The 21,443-nt window shown below is 33.8% G+C and overlaps 2 protein-coding genes and 1 pseudogene across 2 annotated transcripts; 1 reads left to right on the top strand and 2 right to left on the bottom strand.

The window, feature by feature from the left end:
- Positions 1-574: 574 nt before the first annotated feature.
- LOC100789061 (MACPF domain-containing protein CAD1) lies at positions 575-7,819 on the bottom strand. The gene is made up of 6 exons (XM_003546004.5): positions 7,381-7,819; positions 5,360-5,598; positions 3,557-3,752; positions 3,148-3,331; positions 2,182-2,336; positions 575-1,492 (listed from the first exon to the last, which is right to left on the bottom strand). Exons 1-6 carry the CDS (start codon positions 7,642-7,644, stop codon positions 851-853), a joined length of 1,680 nt encoding a protein of 559 aa, XP_003546052.1. The 5' UTR covers positions 7,645-7,819; the 3' UTR covers positions 575-850.
- A 3,626-nt stretch (positions 7,820-11,445) lies between these two features.
- Positions 11,446-13,709, bottom strand: LOC100788531 (heat shock 70 kDa protein-like). The gene has a single exon (XM_014768202.2). It carries the CDS (start codon positions 13,614-13,616, stop codon positions 11,691-11,693), a length of 1,926 nt encoding a protein of 641 aa, XP_014623688.2. The 5' UTR covers positions 13,617-13,709; the 3' UTR covers positions 11,446-11,690.
- Positions 13,710-17,636: 3,927 nt separating this feature from the next.
- On the top strand, positions 17,637-21,058 carry LOC100797518 (heat shock 70 kDa protein-like; annotated as a pseudogene).
- Positions 21,059-21,443: the final 385 nt, after the last annotated feature.

Here is a 21,443-nt window from a genome sequence, read left to right as displayed (position 1 = left end):
ATTGAGTTGATTTCATAAGTTAAAATCTAACTTTATGTACTTTAGCTTTTATGAAAATTCTCTCATTTAACATTTTCCGAAACTAAAATGCAAAAATTGATTTTAACTTAAGAAAGAATTTATATTCCTTATTTGTTTTTTTTTCCTATAAGTGCTTACCAAAAACTTTATTCAAACATGACCTAATTAGATCGCTACCAAGATGATTTTCCTATTACCAATGAATTAAACGTTAAAGAAAAGCTGTATTCACCTCCTCTTCCCAATTTCACCCTGACGCTTTTCCTTTTACAATTACAGAAAACGACACTTCATCAATTTTTTGCTGCTTACTATTACCATGGTGGCATTATAATTATAATTTAAGAGAATTAAGAACTGTCCAGCACATATCTTCAACAGATTGTATTTGCAATGAAAAATAAAGCTGCAATATACTCAGCTGATTTAGCTAAAGATAGTTGCAATTTTTATGTTCTTTATGGTTCCACGTGAAATGTCACGTCCTCAACAGAAAGATTTTGGAGAATAACAATTTCCCAATTATTTTATTCTGTCCGTCAACAACATTATCTTCAAGCGAAATGGTATAGTATAAAAATAAAATAAAAGGTCATTATCTGTCTGTCTACAAAAGTCATTATATCCTTTGTCCAGTAAATAAACAAAAATTGAATTTAAGTGTAGAAATGTAATCAACGACTAAATGACCATTTAACAAAATAACTAAAGCAAAATCTACAACACAAAATCCTCCGAGATTCCCTGTGCAAAGAATGCTTGACTTCTGTTTCTAATGTGAAGGGAAAAAATAACAAATAACAAATAGAAAAAAGAAGAAGAATATCAATCAATAGTTAAGCAAAGAGTATTTTATCCGCAGCACAATTTTTCCTTTTTCAACTCCAAGCTTAGCCCCTGTAACTAACCAATGACCAGGAATATCTTGGGGGCCTTTGGACATTTCTGTCATGTCCACAATCTTTGCCAGTTTTCCAATATGGATTGAACTATCTTCCTTTTTATCTTCGGAGGTTTTCTTTGTCAATGACGATGAAGCACCATCCGACCTCTGTGCAGCAGGAGTGGAGGGATTGTGATCCCACACGGAACGGCGTATTGTACATCCTGGTACCTTAGAGAAAAGGAGCTTAAGGTGTAACACATTTTTGGCACCAAAGTCCCAAACACCAAGCTGGGCACCTGTGACGATGTGAACACCAGACAGGTCCCCAATGCTAGTTTCAGTGTACTCAATTGGTGCAGTGCTTACATGGGAGAAGTTCTTCCACTTGATTGGTTCAAACCAACGGCTGTCTTGCTCTTCGGGACCATGCCACTTGGGAGCACCTATGGCCATGTGTGCATCCCAGTGAGGTTGAAGGTTCTTCGGGAGTGAGACTAAATGCTGCAAATGAATAGCAAGTCGATTCTGTTTGCTGCCCTCTAGGCTAAGCCTAAGTCCAGTTACAGGCTTGCGTCCAACTGTTACCTGCAACACCAAGGCATTGTGTTACTTGGCGAGGGAAGAAATTTCAAACATGCTTGTAATATTGCAGAGTTAACTGCTTACAAATGGAAAGTACATGTTGTATTTTCAAAAACTCAAGAAACCAAGTGTAATAAGTGTGGAATCACGAACTTGCTCCACAAATTCTATAATCAAGTTAGAATAAATGAAGGATTAATGCAGAACTCCAGATAGACACAAATAAGCCAGTTAGCAAACCAAAACATATGTCCCTATCAAAGGGGACAACTTTTGGTTTCTTATTGCAACATGAATATCATAATCCATGCCATAAAGATTCAACAAAGTTTTACCTTGGTTATTGAGGACCTGAAAACAACCCTCCTCTTTTATTAAGACTTGGGACCAACTATTTAATGATTTTCAGCAATAACAACATAGGTAGAATTCTTGTTGAAATTCCAATAAACCTTGTCATTTCTCACTTTTACAGGCTACCTTGCTTTGTTTTACTCTCTCAAAGTTAACAGTAAATTGACTGAGAAAGTATCTGAAACATCTTGATAGTTTAGCTTCAATTCAATCAAATAGGTGATATAATGATAATCATAGTTTTAGCATTCATTCTATGTTCTGGGTTGTGAATTGTCCTTTTTTATTTGGCATAATATGATGCCCTATTCAGTCAAGTAGAATTTAGTAAAGATTACCTGATCTGGACTGACAAAAAGCTTAGGTCCCATCAAGCTGAACTGAAGAGACTGACAGACAGGTTCCTTTCTTTGTAGATTATTCTGCTCTGGTGCCCAAACTCGAGTTATTTGGAAATCCAAGAAATACTGTAGGTCTTCGATAGGTGGTTTGTCTGGTTAATACAACAGATGGGTAAATTATAGATTATATATTATGCCATAAAACTACAATATCAGTTGTCATACTTATCCAGAAATCGTCGTGTCTGGGGTCAATGTCCCAGTTTACTACCTCAATTTCCTTTAATTTTGGTAATTACATAGTTAGTTTTATTGTGGTGTCAAGCTATCTCTTCTTGCAGCTACATATAATCTGAGTAGATTAATGCCATTTAGATCAAGAAAATTTGTTGAACGCATGACAATGCATGGGGTGGTAAAGAAACCAAAGGAGTGGAAGTAACTACCTACAATCATTACATGTATCAAACAAATCATATAAATTCTTACAACTTTCACAAAATCCTTTCCGTGCAAATCAGCATTTTCCATCTGAATATTACAAAATTGCCACCATGAGCCTGTGCCGATTTGGGTAAAATAATTTTTCAAAAAAGACAGATTTGAATGACTTAAATAAATATCTATAAGGAAGCAGACTGCCGTCAAAAACAGTATTCATCAAACTTTCAAAAAACCTTTTCTTTTATTTATCTTATTTATTATTCTTTTACATTTCTGTTTGGGTTGAGTTTGTATTTAAATTTTATTTAGCTTATGCAGCTAAAAATTTATTGTTAAGAAAGTTTCATTGTAAATCCACAAGAGTCAAACTGCTTTCAAAACCATCTTGATTGATATTGGAATTTATATTCTGAGAAAGTCTATCACTCATGGGACTCATTAGTTCATTAACCTTTAATAATTATAATAAGCAACAATAAAAATTAATTTCACAGCATTAATAATTGGATTAGAACTTACACTCCAGATATAGATCTATAGCACGGGCCAAATATTTTACGCCTGGCACTCCTTCAAGAAGAGAAACAATGGGTGTAAAGTTCATGTTAATGATATCTGGTGCCAATTTGACAGTTTCCGCCCATTTAGTATGACTTTGCTCAAGATCATCCCCTCCTCTCCTCCTAAATATGACAGTAACATCCTACAGCAACAAAAAGAAAGGTCACTACTCTGACATTTCTGTGAGTATTGAATCAGTGACTAAATTCTTTTCAATGAAATAGAGTGCAAATGCAAGAAACAAATGAACAAGACTAAACCAGAATGTATTTCCCTAAAATAAAGGAAGTTGCATAAACAATCTGAAGTAGAAGAAGTTATCTGTTTACAGAGTAATAGTGGGGTAAAGGCATTTCTTAATACTGACCTTCTCCTTGTACTTTAAAGGACCAGGACCGGAAAAGTTCTTAACATCACGAAACCTATCATCTCCAATGTCCTTTACATAGTTTTCAATGTCTGAAGCAGACAAAGAAGATGATTGGTGCTGCCTGATATACACTACATCTCTTCCACCAACAGTTGCAGATGTAACAATATGGGTACCATAATTCTCAATAAAACTGAAAAGAAGAAAGTGCAGAAGTTTCCAATTAGAACTTGACCCTGTCCATTCCATCTAGCTAGTGCAAATATAACTATTTCTTGTTTAAATATATAATTTAGTCCCTATAGATGTTGTGGATTTTCAATTTGGTCCCTATACGTAAAAACTTATTGAATTGGTTCCTAAAGTACAAACATTACCAATTTGGTCTCTGTCGTTATACATTAACCGTTGACTTCTTAATTTGGTCCATATATATGTAGCGAATTCTTAATTTGGTCCCTATACCTGTAGCGAATTCTTAATTTGGTCCCTATACCTGTAGCGCATTCTTACTTTGGTCCTTACATAGGGACCAAATTAACAATGTGCTACATGTATAGGAACCAAATTAATAACGCATAAGGGACTTACAGTGGTGGGGACCAAACCGGTAATGTTTATATATAGCCCAATTTAATAAGTTTTCATGTATAGGGACCGAATTGAGGATCAAAGACATGTATAGGGACTAAATTATATGTTTAACCTTATTCCTTTTCGGACTTTTGAGGGGAAAGGGGATAAATTTTAGGACAAATCAACTTAAGTCAGACTATAAATATGCTTTGTGCAATCTTTACTGTCTATTATGGCAACAAAGATAAATTTCATTGTCTTCTGCATAACAATGGGGCAAAGGCATCACATTTGACACATGGCATAGTAAAATGTCGCATTAGAAGTATGAAGTTATCACGTCACTGTAACTCCGTATGGTATTTGAAAATTGAAATTGAAATCAGTAATTTAAAATCATGTCTTAGACAAGTCATCAGAAGACAAATTAGATTCTAATATCACCCATCAATCTTAGCTTCACAAGCTTTCCATATATGACTCACAGTAAATGAATAAATACACACATAAGGATTTTGTAAATTTAAGTTTCTTGTTTCACAAAAATATATTAGTAACAAAACTGCTATGGATAAACATTAATAAATGCTGAAATTACTTTACTCCAGTCAACAAAATTTTGGTTCACTTCTCTTTAACACCATAATTGAAGCCCAGGAATCATATATATCAGTCGATTTTGAAGTAGAGTCTGCGTGTAAAACATAAAATCTAACAATTACAAAATTTCTTCCATGTTCATACACATCAAGCCAAAACCATTTTCTACATAAAGAGATAATTAAAGACTCCCTCCAGTCCTTTAATAAGAAACAAATGAGTCCATTTTTTCATCCTAATTATAAGAAACATGGACTCACTTTTAGATGCATTAATTGCTAATTCATTTTAATATCCATAATTTGTTGTGAAATCTGTTAATGAGATGTTCTCTCATTCTTCATGCAAGTGGGTGCATTTATTGGCCCATTAACAATATAAGCCACATTCATTGGGGAAAAAAACAATTATCTTTAAAACTATGTGTAGTGTCATTAAATATTACCACTACTTAAATCATTTAATGTTATGGGTATTTTTGTAATAAAATTTGAATTTCTGACATTATTAACTAAAATTAACTAACTTACCTACTTTTATTGTTTTTGATGAATTAGTTATTTGTTTGTTATAAAAATGACTAAAGGGAGTACTATTTACAGAAAAAAAAAAAACATAGTGTACCTAGCCAAGGATGTTGGATCCCAAGAGTAAGGAACAGCACGCTTTACTTCATCAGTCAAGACCAAATTTAGTTTGTTTAATTTAACTTCAACCAGAGGAATGAAATATCCAACCATAGCAAGGGATTTGGTGGCTGCTGCATCAGCCATCCAGCAGCCCGTAAAATTGAACATGGAATTAAAGCTTCCAAGTGGAATCTGTCCTGCTATGCCTGACCTCCCATTGAAATATTTTGCCATCTGAAAAATTCAGTATTGTCACCAAAACCACTTAACTGACTTTGTATGGTGATCAATGGGATGAACATGTCTATTTCAAGTATAAGAAAAACCCAAATAAGCCAAAAGAAATAATGCATCTTTCATACAAAAAAAACAACCAAAGGCTATTCTCGCCAGGCTACAAGGATTCTAGCAACCATCATGCTAAATCATGTACGATGTATTATTGTCTCCTGCCATGTCTTTTTTAGTCTCTATCTACCGTTGTCTTGCAAGTGCAGACTATTTTAAATAATATTACATCATTTTTCTCTTTTATAGGAGTCACTTCAACTTTCTTCAAAACGGTCAAACTATCATACCATCCACTCTCCTTTCCTCATTGAACTTAAATTCCATATATTCTGTCTTTGGACCTACTCAAATAAAAACCCTAGGCATCCAAATGATTTCTCATCACGCATTTCTTCTTTAAAACTCAAATATTAATACATCAAGAAACACACAACAGAGAGACTCTGTAAATAAGACTCAAAGTTTATAAATGAACGCTATTAATAAAATCATGAACAGAGTCTAGTAAAATATAAGGTTCTCAACCCATCATGGTGACTATTAGATCGTGACAAGTAGACTATTGCAAAGTGCAAACCACCATTTGGGTAAACTTTGAACAAAAACAAATAGAGAATTGCACTATTCCCATTCAAAATCATATTTGCAAGTCCATTTTTTTTATAACACCAGCACTATAACTATAGCCAAATAATATATACCAATAATCATCAATTCCATAACAAGATAAGATCAGAAATGGAGTAGGCTGCTCGAAGGAACTGTAGAATTACAAAACAGAAAACTTTTTTATATGGTAAGTTATTCATTATTCTGAAAGAAGCTAAATTTGCAATAATGCTCGAAGAAAACGTCATGAAGTAGTTTCAACAAGATATATTGATAATACCAATCTCTCTCCACTACTTTATCATTCTCATATTTTTGAAGAATTTGCTGCACTACTCTTCGGAGTTCAGATTATTAGCTATTTAAAAATAAATCCAAGTTTTATATCCTTTATAAAGAAATTGATCCTAACCTCCAAACACGCCACTACTTCCTTTAGAGACAAGATACTTGTTTTAAAAAAATAGTAATAATATTAAAACAATAACAAGTAGAAAATATGCAGAAGTTACAAGATAAAATAAAGTCCTGATGGAGATAGAGAAATTATATCTAGAATGTATTCAGAGCTTAAGATTGTTAAACACCAATGCAGGGTCTAAGTCATGTAAAGTGTGCTTTAAGTGAACTCCCTGAACATGTTCTGCTTGACAAAAAAAAATTAATTTATGCCTTTTATAGACATAAAAGAGTTCATAGGAACTATCCAAATCCTATTTCAGAAACTAGGGACCCAAAGGAACCAATCTGCAAAAACCATTATGATCTCAAGTAAGGATGCATTTGAACATTCCTAGCAAAACCATCCACGTGGCATACTAATCAAGAAACCAAATGAAGCAAGGAACAGAATTAGCTCTATGTTAAGTTAGGCAATGCAGTTAGAAAATACAATCCAAGTCCAACACATTGAAATCACAAGCCAACTCACCCAGCAAATAAAAACAACAACATAATAAAAAAAAAACAAAAAAAAATTGAAAATTTTTCCTGCCCCAGATGCTTTTTCATTCATTTCCTTGTATTTCCTCTTAGAATCAAGCCAAGAAGAAACAAAATAAAAATAAATCTAGAAACAAAAGGGGTGGATGAAAAGTGAATGAAGAGAATCATCACCTCAAGGAAACTACAAACAGGGGTCATCTCTATACCTCTCTTCCCAGGTGACCAATCAATGTCCACAGAGACATTGGGAATAACGAGGTCATGGGAGAGAGGAAGATTCTTGGTGTGGTCCTCATCAAGGTGAACAAGCCTTGAGCCAGGAGCACCCTTGCAGTAGAGAAGCCTAATATCTGATGTGACATCAAAGCCACGACCCAGAGCTTGGATTGAGTTGCCAAGAGTAGCAGAGAGAGAATCTGAAGTTGGGTTTTCCATAAATTTGATGTTATGAGGATGAACAATAGCAACAGCAATTGTTAAAGGTGCAGTCTTTTGAGAGTGCTACAGAGAAGAGAAGGTTGGACCTCGTTGTCACTCTGTTGTTCTCTTTCTCTTGTTCTCAAATTCTCAACAAAGGTAAGCTATTCCAGTTTGACTGGAACAACATCAACACAATAAATAATATATTGTCTGAAAACGCGTTTTTTTTGCAATCTGTAGGGACCATTGTCCATACACATGCATCAGAGGAGGCTTTTATTTTCTTTTCTGTTTTGTTATTTTTGTTTAACTAATTAATCTTTTGGGCATTATTATACTTGGTTTAATGAATTTTTCGTTTTAGTTTCTGTACTTAATTTTTTGTAAAAAATTTATATGTCAAAACTTTTTATGTTTCTATGTTGGGACGAATTTACACTTATCAACAAATTAACAGAAAGTCAAACAGAAAAATATGAAAACTAAAATGTATAAAGCTTTTGAGAATAAAGATTAAAACAAAAAAGCTAATGCAGATATGGGGCGGGGGATCAATTAAACCTTTTATTTTTTATTTTTGTGAAGATTTGAAACTGAACTGGCTTTTTTTTTTCTTCTTTTTTGTACAGAGGTACTTATGTTATTTATTTGTTTTTTCTAAATAATGTTGCCGGAAGTAATATTGATAGTGTTCATAATAATTCTACTCGATTCGAGTAGAATTTCTTTCGTAAAGAATATTACATAAAAATATTGATTCAACTTTATAGAATTATTATGAAAAACAAATTCTCTATCTAATGGATAAAGTCTCTCTTTGTCTATGTAATACATTAGTTCATCTCATGTGATATGCTAATTTTAATCTTCAAACGATTTTTTTAGTAACTCTTTAGGTATTAGAATAACATAATAATATTATTTAATATAAACATATTCATATTTTTGTGAGTATACTTCTGTACAAACTAGAAAAGTAATTACTTTGACCGGAGGATTTCAAAAGACAGATAAATACATCATCAACTTTGAATGCACTCCTTGTATTGGCATCAAAAGATTCCTTTCACGTAGTGCACTAACTATATAAAAAAATTATATACGCTTTTATGATTTACAGTATTTTTCCGTTGATATCTCCATGCCTGCGAGTTCCAAGATGCAGCGAACTGAGTCAGCGTACCTGCTAAGAGTTATATAATAAAAAAATGATTTAAATATGATTTTTCTTGTAATTTAACATTTTTTTAGTTTTTTTTTTAAATAATAGTTATACATTGATAATGTGAAATAATTTTAAAATATCATCTAATCACAAATTATATTTTATATAATTTTTAAATAATTATTATAAAAGTTAACAAATTTTTCACGTCCCATGATGATTTATTTGTATTTGAACTATCATTTATAACTATTTTATATTTGCACTACATAGTTTGTTTCCTTAAAAAAGTCAATATTAGTCTTTAATTTCTCCAAACATTTTATTTTTTATCCCTAATGTCAAAGTTCATTACAAAAATGTTAAAGATGATATTAATATATCAAGTTGTTAATTCGGGTAATACTAAATTCGTTCTCTTTAAATAAAATCTCATATTCGGATTTTGTAAATGAAAAAAATGTAGTTTGAATAAAAAAAAAAACTCCACTAAAAACACTCAATCAAACTTTTAAACAAAAATTAATTATCAATGAAATTAGTAGATATTTTACACTAATATCATAAGGAAAAAAATGACATTAACATAATATCATCATGATGTCACAAAAATAAAAGATGACATCATGATGAAGTCATCACATGCCATGTTAATTGTATAATAATGTCATTAATATCATGTCAACAATTTCACATCATCATAATTTCAAAGAAACTAAAACTGAAAAAGAAAATATATAAGAATTTAAAATAAAAAATACAAAAATGAAAAGTTAAAAATATATTTTGTGCAAACAAATATTCAAGTCATGTATAAATTTAATTTAAAATTAATATAAAATGTCTTAAATAAGACAAAAAAAATCAATCAACAATATAATGTATCACTTAACTATAATTTTTGTTATTTCAAATTGTCTTACATACTAACCCAAACTTTAAATTAGAATTCATTACTCAGGTCATCAATCAACAATGCATTAAAGAGACCTTTTTACTATTATGTCATGAGAAAACTTTGAAAGAATGGAAAACTCTAGATTTAGAGGGGGGGGGGGGGAGTTCATGACCTTTAACCTATTCATAACGCTTAGAAATCAACCAAATAAAATATCTATAATGCAATGACAACAACCATGGTTATAGGATGTTGTATTGGTGTGTGTTGGTTCTACTAAATGAACTTGCTAGTGGCAACAAGTCATTGTTTCTAGTTTATGACAATGATGTAAAAATAAGTCAAATTAAACTAGACTTTGATAAGCTTAAGTCTAACCTTGGTTAAAAATATAAAGTCTAACTTGACATTTTTACTTGTTATAGGTTTATTTTTTAAGTTTGATCTAACCTACATAAAAGTACGACTTGATTTGTATTAGGACTTATGCATGTGGATAACTTCCACCATGACATATAGAGATTACAAAATCCTTAATCTTGTATGGATTATTATGTCTATATATTCTCAAGTCATATTTGAGCAACCTTTATTGGCCTCCCACATTGATCCCTAACTTAGTGCACACTCATAACAAATTGCAAATTAATGCTCATAAATGCATGATCTTACCGTCATATATTTTATAAACATATAATTAATTCCACATCAACCCTTCACTTAGTCTTGAAACACCAAATTACTTCCTTCATTCCTAATTATAAGATATTTTCATAAATTTGTTTATCTCCTTTTATAATTTTTTAAATTTCTAGATACATTAATTATTATTTTTCTTATGTATTTTTACTTAATTATTCTCTCTTCAAATATTAGTGAGAACAATTAAATGAAAAGAAAGATAAGAAAAGAATAATTATAGAATATAGTACAAATAATTGACAAATTTAATGTGATTAAATAAATTAACTATTTTTTTAGGGAATATAAATTAATTGAAAGGATCTTATAATTAAGGATGATGTAAGTATGACGAGCATAAAGATCCTAAGGAATCTGCTACTCCCTTTGGAACCCTCTACAAAGTTATAAGAATATCAAACATCTTATAACAAGGTCTTGACAAAACACAATTTTAAAAATTCACTTAAATAATAAAAAAAAAATTAAAAACATCCAAACCTTAAAAACCTTAAGATGTATGTCTCCCTTTTCATTTACATCTATAGTGAATTTTTGGTCCATTTGGTTTGATATGGTTTATACGGTATTTTAAATACATATGCCTTTAAATTTTATATAAAAAAATTATCCAACAAATGTAAGTTTCATTGAAATAAAAATGGTACAAGATGTACTCATCAAACAACAAAGTAATCCTACAATCCAGCCCTCAACATATATCATTTAGGCATCCCCTCAAAATTTGATGTTACATTTTACATACTTTGGATCCAAAACGTAACCACAGAGGAAGTCCCTACCTAGTAAGTAAAAAATCCTCCCACTGAAAACAAACGAATACACACTCTACCTCACATCAAGCTCGATTCCAATACAAAACTTATCCTCGCACAACCAAGTTACATATGAACATCAGCACATGAATTCAACCTGTCATTCAACATTTTGAATTTTCATAGATTCTAAAATCTCATACTATAAAAGCATCAGCCTAGGCACAAAGCGGGAAGAATGGAACATTCATAAAATGATGAAATATACATATAATAAGTGGGTAAAAACTTATCAGTATTGAATTATGATTTATGAAATATAACTAGTCCATTCCATAAGCACCATCATATCACAAAGGTACTTTAATAATTAATAAACACGACATTCCTTGCATACATACAACCTTAGGTACTTTCACATTTTAGACATAAAGCACAAACCAGTTATACACACTCTGACAACTAGATTGAGTAAAGAAGCTGGAACTATTTTACATTGCTTCGGACTCAACATTAAAACTTGTTCTACCAAGAATTACCATTACCTAAACTTCCGAAACTTTTCTTCCAACTCCTGCTTCTTGTACTCAAACTCATCAGTTTCAGCCAATTGGTTTCTGTCAAGCCACTCTATGGTCTCCTCCACAACCTTCTCAAGGTTCTTCACTCTGTCCCTCATTTCAAAGGCATAATTCTCAAGCAAGTTCTTGGCCCTCACCTTGTTACTCACCTCCTCATCCTCTGCCTTATACTTCTCTGCATCTCTCACCATCCTCCTCATCTCTTCAGGACTCAACCTCCCATGCTTGTTGCTGATCGTGATCTTCTTCTTCAGCCCCGTGCTCCTATCTCTAGCAGTGACTTCCACAATGCCATCAACACCAACATCAAACCCCACATTGATTTGTGGAACTCCCCTTGGCGATGGAGTGAAACCAGAAAGCTCAAACTTCCCAAGAAGGAAGTTATCCTCTGTCTTTGCATGCTCCCCCTCGAACACTTTGATCAAAACACTTGTTTGATTATCAGAAAAAGTGGAGAAGACGCTCTCCCTCTTGGTGGGGATCATGGTGTTCTTGGGAATCAACACTGACATTTCACCAGCATCAGTCTCAATCCCAAGACTAAGCGGCATCACATCCAGCAGCAACAACTCCTCCACCTTCTTGTCTCCTTCGCCACTCAAAATGGCGGCCTGAACCGCCGCACCATACGCCACGGCCTCATCAGGGTTTATGCTTTTACAAAGTTCCTTGTTACCATTAACACTGAACATGTCCTTCAAAAGTTGCTGCACCTTTGGAATTCTAGTAGACCCTCCTACCAGAACAAGCTCATGAACTTGGCTTTTAGCAATCCTTGCCTCCTTGAGGCACTTCTCCACCGTCTCCATACACTTCATAAACAAGTCCTTGTTCAGTTCCTCGAACAAGGCCCTTGTAACAATTGCATGTAGATCAGCCCCTCCACATAAAGAATCAAGCTCAATAGTGGTTTGGGAACTTGAAGAGAGAATCCTCTTAGCTTTCTCACACGCTGACCTCAACCTTCCAAGAGCTTTGGGGTTTTCACCAATGTCCTTCTTGTACCTCCTCTTGAAAATACCCACGAGATAGTTGACCAATTTGTTGTCAAAGTCAACACCTCCCAAATGGGTATCTCCCACCGTGGCTTTAACCTTAAACATCCCTTCATCAATTGTAACCAGGGAAACATCAAAAGTACCACCACCGAGGTCAAACACAAGCACGTTCTGCTCACCTTCTCTCCACCCTTTCTTGTCCAACCCGTAAGCAATAGCAGCCGCGGTTGGCTCGTTGATGATCCTCAACACGTTCAAACCCGCGATTTTCCCGGCATCCTTAGTGGCCTGTCTCTGCGCGTTGCTGAAGTAAGCAGGGACAGTGATCACTGCATCCTTTACGAAATGACCCAAATGGGCTTCGGCAACCTCCTTCATCTTAAACAGCACCATGGAAGATATCTCTTCGGCTGCAAGGAGTTTCTCTTCGTCTTTGTATGTTACAGCAATCATGGGCTTGTCTCTGGCTCCAGGGACAACCTTAAAAGGCCACAACTTTATGTCTTGCTGTACGGACTGGTCGGAGAATCTGCGACCGACCAAACGTTTGGCGTCGAAGACGGTGTTTTGAGGATTCATGGATCGCTGGTTGATGGCAGCGTCGCCCAACAACCTTTGAGTGTCGGTGAAGGCAACGTAGGAAGGGGTGGTGCGGTTGCCTTGGTCGTTGGGAATGACCTCGACGCGGTTATGGTTCCACACAGCCACGCAGCTGTAGGTGGTGCCCAAGTCAATGCCCATGGCTTTGACTTTTCTGGGTGCCATAGAACAACTAAGAACTTGAAAGAGAGACAGGGGAGTAGAACAAACAGAGAGAGAATGTGGATTTGGTTGATGAATGAGAAGTGAAGTGAAGTGAGACACTCTATGTCTATTTAAAGGCATAGAAAAGAAACTGAGCGTACGAGAAACATTTTTTTTGGTACTTGAGGGGAAGGTGTGTGGAAAGAACCGTGGAGAAAATTGGGGACTTTAATTTGATTTGGTAATTTACGAAGAATGTAGGTCTTTAATTAATCTTTATTTTATTTACTTTAATTTTTATAAAGTGTTAGAAACAGAGAGGAACTACATGAAATCCTATTTCGTTTCAAAATTAAGATCATCTTCAATTGTGAAAAGAACTACATTAATCTAGTCATTTATTTTTTTATACTCGTTTGATTTAATTAATTAAATAATAAATTTATCTTTTGAAATTTAGATTAAGGAATTATAAGCGTGAGATTCAGAGACTTCCTAGCAAAAAAGAGATCGACAAATCTAAATATCTAATCATGATTTTTTTTATTCTTTGGAAACCTAAAAACAAATTAACCTAGCCTATCCTTCAAGAGAATAGAAAATTTTACTGAAAAGGTAAAAATCTTAATTTTTTTGTGGTACATAAAAGTTTTAATTAGAGTGATAATAACAAAAAAAATATAAATATAATAGATGATACTAATATTGTAAAAAAGAGAAATACAGAAAGTTATACGAGCAATATTAATAAGTAATAGGTGACTCACAATTCACAGAGATTCACTTTACTGGGTGTTGGAAAGGAAATGAATATTCCCTTGCGCACTACCATAGTACCATTATTAGTACCGCCCCCATGGCCCATTTGACTCCTTCTCCGCCAAGGGGCTCATTTGATTGGGTACTTTAGCCAAATTATACATGGGGGAGAATTATACTAAAGTTAATAATTAAATAAATAAACTTACCTAAAAAATTAAATAATAATTTAATTTAATTTAAAATATACTACAACTGTACAATGTGACAAATTTATCAAAATTAATAAAAAATAATTAAATTAGTTAATTTAATTAATAATATTATAAATTTAAATTTTATTTTAATAACCATAAAATTATATTATTTAAGTATATGCTATATTTAATAATATAGCTAAATATTAATTTTGATCCTTTATATTTTAATATTTTTTTTATTTTGATACCTTAAATTTTAAAAAATTTATTTTACATTTTTATGTTTTTCAGAATTTTATTTTTGTTTTTTCTTTTATTTTTCATTAAATTTAGTGTTTCACTTAAATTTAAATTTTAAAATAATTAATTTAAAATAATAATAACTAAAAAATTGAAATTATGTATCTTTAAAAAACAAATTTTATAATTTATCACAGAAACAAACGCAAGTCAACCAAAAACACAAATATATTTCTCGCATAATTTGTTTCTAGAAAACACAGTGATGGTTTTAGACATTATTATTTTAAATTAATTATTTCAAAACTAAAAATAAAGTTAATAAAATTCTATTATTTTAAATGAAAAATTAAAGAAATGATTGAAATAAAAAAAAATTAAAATTTAATGTATAAAAACAAAAAATACTAAAATATTAAAGATCAAAAGTGACATTTAATATAATAAATTAAAAGAAAAAGTGTTATACAATAATAATGTAAAAAGTTGTACATTGTAAATCTATTTTATACTATTTATCTATAAACATTAAACTCTAACAGTAATTTAAGATATAATTTTTCATCAATAATGAGTGAATGCGTTTAGGAATGACAAATTGTACCCGGGGATACCAGCAAAAATACTCACAAATTGGTAAGATAATTAATGATTAAATTGATGTTGTTTTAAAATGTAAAGAAACTAAATCAATGCCTAAATTTTTAAAAAATTCAACTTTTAATGTCTACCGTCATCTTTAGAAATTGAATCAGTGAGATTTATAACCGATGGTTCAAATAATTTAACCGATTGGGTTTATAATTAAAAGGTAATTGAATCAAATAACGTTCAAGCTAAAAACAAAACTGATTTACAGTTTAACTGATTTTTAAAAATTAATTTAAACATTTACTCAAAATATAACCAAGCTCTTCACGACCAAAGGCTAAGGGAAGAAAACAAAATCCAATCAATGATATTTTTTATTTGTTGTTATACATCCAATCACTGAATATATCAACTCCTTGGCAAAGAAGTAGCCAAAGGGAAAAGGAACCTATGCTACCTAACCCGCTTTTTTCAGTATTATTGATAGACTTGTTTTGTAGTTGACTCTAGCTCAGACTCTCCTGATGAAATATTTTAATTTGTAATTACACATTATTTTTTTAAGTATAAAAAGTGAGAAAAATAAGAAAGAAATATTAATTTTTTAATTGAAGAAATAAAAATTAGAGATTTTAAAAAAAAAATTCCCAGATAAACTAAATTACATTTTAGAATAAATAGTCATTTTTATCTCCAAGATTTATATCCAGTGACAATTTCATCCTTAAACTATGAAAATATTCAATTTAATCTACAAAAGTATAAATATACTAACAATTTAGTTCAATCGTTAAGTGATCTCTGATTTCATTAACATTGAGTATATTCGTAGTATGTGAAGGGTAACATGACAAGTCCATATGTTCAATGATATTTTTTTATGTCAATTTTTAGATTAAATTGTTAATGAAACTTTTTTAAAATGTTATTTTTTATTTTACAAACCTAATGTTATTTTGAGAGGATGTACTTTTTCTTTTTGATTTTGTGGAAATATGTTGTTACTCTATGACATTTTGGTCCTTAGTAGATATACCCTAGTAGATATAACAAAATGATCCAGAACACTCGTATGAATTTAAAACATGCATTCATCGTTATACTCAAAATTTTGTTCATAACATAACCAAATTGTGATGAGGAAGATGTTTCAGACCAAATCTAAAAGTAGATAAGAAGGAATTCTTGTAAAAAAGGATTCATAGCAGGATACACACCAAATTTTGAAAATAACACTATGATTAAGCTTAAAATTATGTTCATAACATAACTAAAAAGTAGTAAAATTTGTAACATGAGAATATACCCAAAACAAAAAAAAAAAGATACCAAATCATGGATTAACATCCATGATTTCCCTTGCACTTGGAACATAACACTATCACAATATAAATTTCAAATTGTGGTTGGGAAATAAAGGTTAAAACAAAGCATTCTCATTCATGCATTTGTGGTGCTACGAAGTAACAAAATGCAACCTTATATTTTGAGATGACCTCTCATCTTCAACTCAAAGATAAATATCATATTCAAACGACGACCACAAATAAAATGTCACCAACCGACATTGTTAGCCACCAATAATGCAAATGACGGAGAAGGAAAACAATCAAGAACATTGGGTTCAAGTTCTCTCACAATGGTAAAATGAAGAAAAATCCGAATAATCGCTTTTTATGGTTGTGTGGTGATTTTTAGATGTAAAAATAAAAAAAAAATTGACAAATTGATTCACAAATATTTGATCTAATGTATGTTGCTCACTTTCATACACATAAATGTGTCACATCAATGCCACATCACCTAAGACAAGTAAACCTAACAAAGATGAAAATGATTTAACAACTTAATGAAATTATCTTTATATTTAAACTTTTGTAAACTAAATTAATAATTTACAAAGTTCAAGAATGAATTTGTAATCAAGTACAAATTACATGGACAAAAGTACTTATTTATAGTAGATTTTATATGGATGGATGGATTATCATATGAATTCTACTAATATATGAGAGAATTGATTAAGAAATACTACATATTTGTTAGATAACCCTGTATTAGCCATCCCCTCTCTTCGTTATGACTAAAGCGCGTCTCTCTCTTTGCTCTTTTCTTTTCCAATCTTTTTCAACATTGCCCCTAATTTTCTCCATGTTGCTTCCCTTCCCAATCAGTTTCCCAACAAATTATGAAATCAAGGGTTTCTGAATTCTGATAATCACACTCTTATGCCTATAGATAGATAGACATAGATCCATCTTACCCGTCACTCATCAATCACATCCATTCTTCCACAATCAAAGACCCTTTTCTCTCTGTTCTCCGGTGGGTAACTAACTCTCGTCTCTTTTCTTCTTCTCTGTTAAACTCTTCCAATGGCAACAAAAAAAGTCAAAGCTATAGGCATTGACTTGGGCACCAGCTACAGCTGTGTGGCTGTGTGGCAACACAACCGCATCGAGGTCATTTCCAACGACCAAGGCAACTGCACCACCCCTTCCTACGTTGCCTTCAACGACAACCAAAGGTTGTTGGGGGACTCCTCCATGAGCCAAAGATCCATGAATCCGCAAAATACCGTCTTTGACGACAAACAAACGTTTGATTGGTCAACGATTCTCCGACCAAACCGTACAGCAAGACATGAGCGAACATGAGAGTATTGATCACCAAGACCTTTCAAGAACTTGATTACCTTATCTTGCTCCTTGAATTTGCGTAAATCTGTAGCAGCACCACAAGAACACGGCATAGCGCAAGTACAATCACGAATTGGACGAAAATTCTCAATTTCTTCCCAAAGCGTCATCAATTTGGTGAAATACGAAGAGATGTCAAGAGTTCCTTGTTGAAGACGAGCTACTTCCTCTTGAATATCAGCAACGCGAAAAATATCACCCTCTTGAATATCAACAACATGAAAAATATCACCCTGAGAGAACCGATTCTCCAAACTTTTCCATACAAGAGAAGCGCGATCACACCAGAGGAGAGATTTTGCGATTTCTTCAGAGATTGAACGTTGAAGCCATGAGAGAACGAGGTTATTACAACGAAGCCAGGGTTCATAGAGAGGATCAGAGATAAGGGGAGGGGAAAGAGTGCCATCAACAAATTTGACCTTGTTCTTGGAGATAAGAGCCACCTTCATCGGTCTGCACCAGATCTGATAGTTTTTGTTATCAAGCACAGGTTGAACGAGAACAAGAGAAGGATTCTCATTCGGATGCATGTAGTATGGATTAGAGGGATTGGTAGCAAAATCAGAGTAAGAAATCACCATTGTTGAGGTGATTCAGCAAGAAAGAATTGTAGAACGCGAAGAAGATGAAGGTGCAAAGAAAAAAATTGCGGAAACTGTTTCAAATTGATACCATGTTAACTTTGGAATACCAAAGGAGAGAAATTATGAAATGGAATATATTCATTGTAAAAAAACATAAAACAATGCATAAAGTGTAATTAATATATATAGTAAACTAGCTAACTAACAAACTCTTAACTTGGCTAAATTAATTCAGTTACAACTATGATTAACTAAGATTAACTAGAGTTACTATTTACATCGGCCTTTTAAGGTTGTCCCTGACAATAGAGACAAGCCCATGGTCACGGTCACTTACAAAGGTGAGGAGAAACTCCTTGCCCCCGAAGAGATATCTTCCATGGTGCTGTTTAAGATGAAGGAAGTTGTCGAAGCCCATTTGGGTCATTTCGTAAAGGATGCAGTGATCACTGTCCCTGCTTACTTCAGCAACGCGCAGAGACAGGCCACTAAGGATGTCGGGAAAATCGCGGGTTTGAACGTGTTGAGGATCATCAGCGAACCAACTGCGGCTGCTATTGCTTACGGGTTGGACAGAAAAGGATTGAGAGTGGGTGAGCAGAACGTGCTTGTGTTTGATCTCGGTGGTGGTACTTTTGATGTTTCCTTGGTGACTATTTATGAAGGGATGTTTAAGGTTAAGGCTAGTGTGGGAGATACTCATTTGGGTGGTGTGGATTTTGATAACAAATTGGTGAACCATCTGGTGAATGTGTTTAGAGAGAAGCACAAGAAGGATATTAGCGGGAATGCGGAAGCTTTGGTGAGGTTGAGGTCAGCGTGCGAGAAAGCAAAGAGGATTCTGTCTTCGACTGCTCAGACAACGATTGAGCTTGATTGTTTATATGAAGGGGTTGATCTGTATGCCACTGTGACAAGGGCCTTGTTCGAGGAACTGAACAAGGACTTGTTTATGAAGTGTATGGAGACGGTGGAGAAGTGTCTCCTTGAGGCAAGGAGTGATAAGATTCAAGTCCATGAGATCGTTCTTGTTGGTGGGTCTACTAGAATTCCAAAGGTACAACAACTTCTGAAGGACATGTTCAGTCTCAATGGTACCACCAAAGAGCTTTGCAAAGGCATCAACCCTGATGAAGCTGTGGCGTATGGTGCAGCAGTTCAAGCAGCGATTTTGAGCGGTGAAGGAGATAAAAAAGTGGAGGAATTGTTGTTGCTGGATGTGATGCCAATTAGTATTGGATTCGAGGGTGCTGGTGGTGTGATGTCAGTGTTGATCCCCAAGAACACCGCGATCCCCACCAAGAAGGAGAGGGTTTGTTCCATCTTCTACGACAATCAGAAATCTCTTACAGTCAAAGTGTTCGAGGGAGAACAAGTTAAGACAAAGGATAACTTCTTTCTCGGCAAGTTTATCCTCTACAGGTTCGATCCATTACCAAAGGGAGTGTCACAAATCAGCGTTATCTTTGATGTGGATGCTGATGGCATTGTGGAGGTAACCGCGGAAGATCAAGCCAAAGGGTTAAAAAAGAAGATCACAATCAATAGCAAGCATGGAAGGCTAAGCCCGGAAGAGATAAGAAGAATGGTGAGAGATTCAAAGAGGTACAAGGCAGAGGATGAGGTGGCAAAGAAGAAGGTGAAGGCGAAGAACACACTCGAGAATTACGCTTATGAAATGAGGGAGAGAGCAAAGAAGATTGAAGAGGCAGTTGAGGAAACCATAGAGTGGCTAGAGTGTAACCAATTGGCAGAGATAGAGGAGTTTGATTGCAAGAAGCAAGAGCTAGGAAGGTACCTAAGAGATGATCCAAATTATAGTAACACCTCAAATTCTGGAGTTAAGGTTCCTATATGGTGTACATGGAGATGTCCACCTAATGGGTGGGTTTGCCTGAACACAGATGGTTCTGTGTTTGAGAACCATAGAAACGGGAGTACTGGGAGTGCGTGTGGTGGTCTAGTTCGTGATTCCTCAGGATGTTTCCTAGGTGGTTTCACTGTTAATTTAGGTATCACAGCGGTTACTTTAGCGGAGCTATGGGGGGTAGTTCACGGTCTGAAGTTGGCGTGGGATCTTGGTTGCAAGAAGGTGAAGGTGGATAGATTCTGGTCATGCTCTTGGTCTTATAAGGCATGACCCAGTGGCTAAAGACCTAGCTTTTGCGTTGGTTTCGGAGATCAACGAGCTTGTTCGCAAAGAGTGGTTGGTGGAGTTCTCGCACGTGTTTAGAGAGTCCAATCGTGCGGCTGATAAGTTGGCTCACTTGGGACACTCCCACTCTTCGGAATCGGGTGCGAAGCGATTCTCGGACCCACCCTTTGCCCTTCTTGCTATTCTTCAAGATGACTTGGCAGGGGTTGCAAAGCAATGTGGCGTTCCCTAGTTGATAAGGGAGAGTAAGAGATTTAACCATGAACCAATGTAAATTAGTTGGACTTTGAGTGAGTGTGTACATAAAGTTTATGGTTTATAATCCAATGACTTTACGTTTCTTTCTTTTTAATCATCCTATGCTTATGAGAGTTTTTTTTTGCCTCGTGAAACATAATTTTTAAGTAAAGAAAGAAGGAACCAAGAAGGTACATCAATATCAATACCAATAACAGTACTAGTAGTCATATTCTGTCCAAAAAAAAGTCATATATACAGGTACACCAATTTATCAGTGTTAAAACTTTTCATATATTTAGACAAAGCTCTTGAAACATTGAGGCCATAGCCTCACCGGTTACCACCTCCTCTCCCTCTTTCACTATTTGGCCTTAATTATTATGAAATGGAAAATGCATTGAGCTCATGCGCAATATTGCAACCGGAGGCTTATTATTATTATCATCAGGGGCAAAGGGCATTTCATCACAAAAATCCACCTTCCAAGACAAAGGATA

The sequence above is a fragment of the Glycine max genome, chromosome 15 (genome assembly GCF_000004515.6).
Source record: "Glycine max cultivar Williams 82 chromosome 15, Glycine_max_v4.0, whole genome shotgun sequence".
NCBI classification, from domain to species: Eukaryota; Viridiplantae; Streptophyta; class Magnoliopsida; order Fabales; family Fabaceae; genus Glycine; species Glycine max.
This window is presented reverse-complemented; position numbering and strand designations above follow the sequence as displayed.

Excerpts from the sequence above, each read along its gene's own strand:
- LOC100788531 (XM_014768202.2), bottom strand. The coding sequence starts at position 13,616 with ATGCCTTTAAATAGACATAGAGTGTCTCACTTCACTTCACTTCTCATT.
- LOC100789061 (XM_003546004.5), bottom strand. The coding sequence starts at position 7,644 with ATGGAAAACCCAACTTCAGATTCTCTCTCTGCTACTCTTGGCAACTCA. Across the intron at positions 3,332-3,556 it reads CTTTAAAGTACAAGGAGAAG|GATGTTACTGTCATATTTAG; the intron begins GTCAGTATTAAG and ends TTGTTGCTGTAG. Across the intron at positions 1,493-2,181 it reads TTTTTGTCAGTCCAGATCAG|GTAACAGTTGGACGCAAGCC; the intron begins GTAATCTTTACT and ends TTGGTGTTGCAG.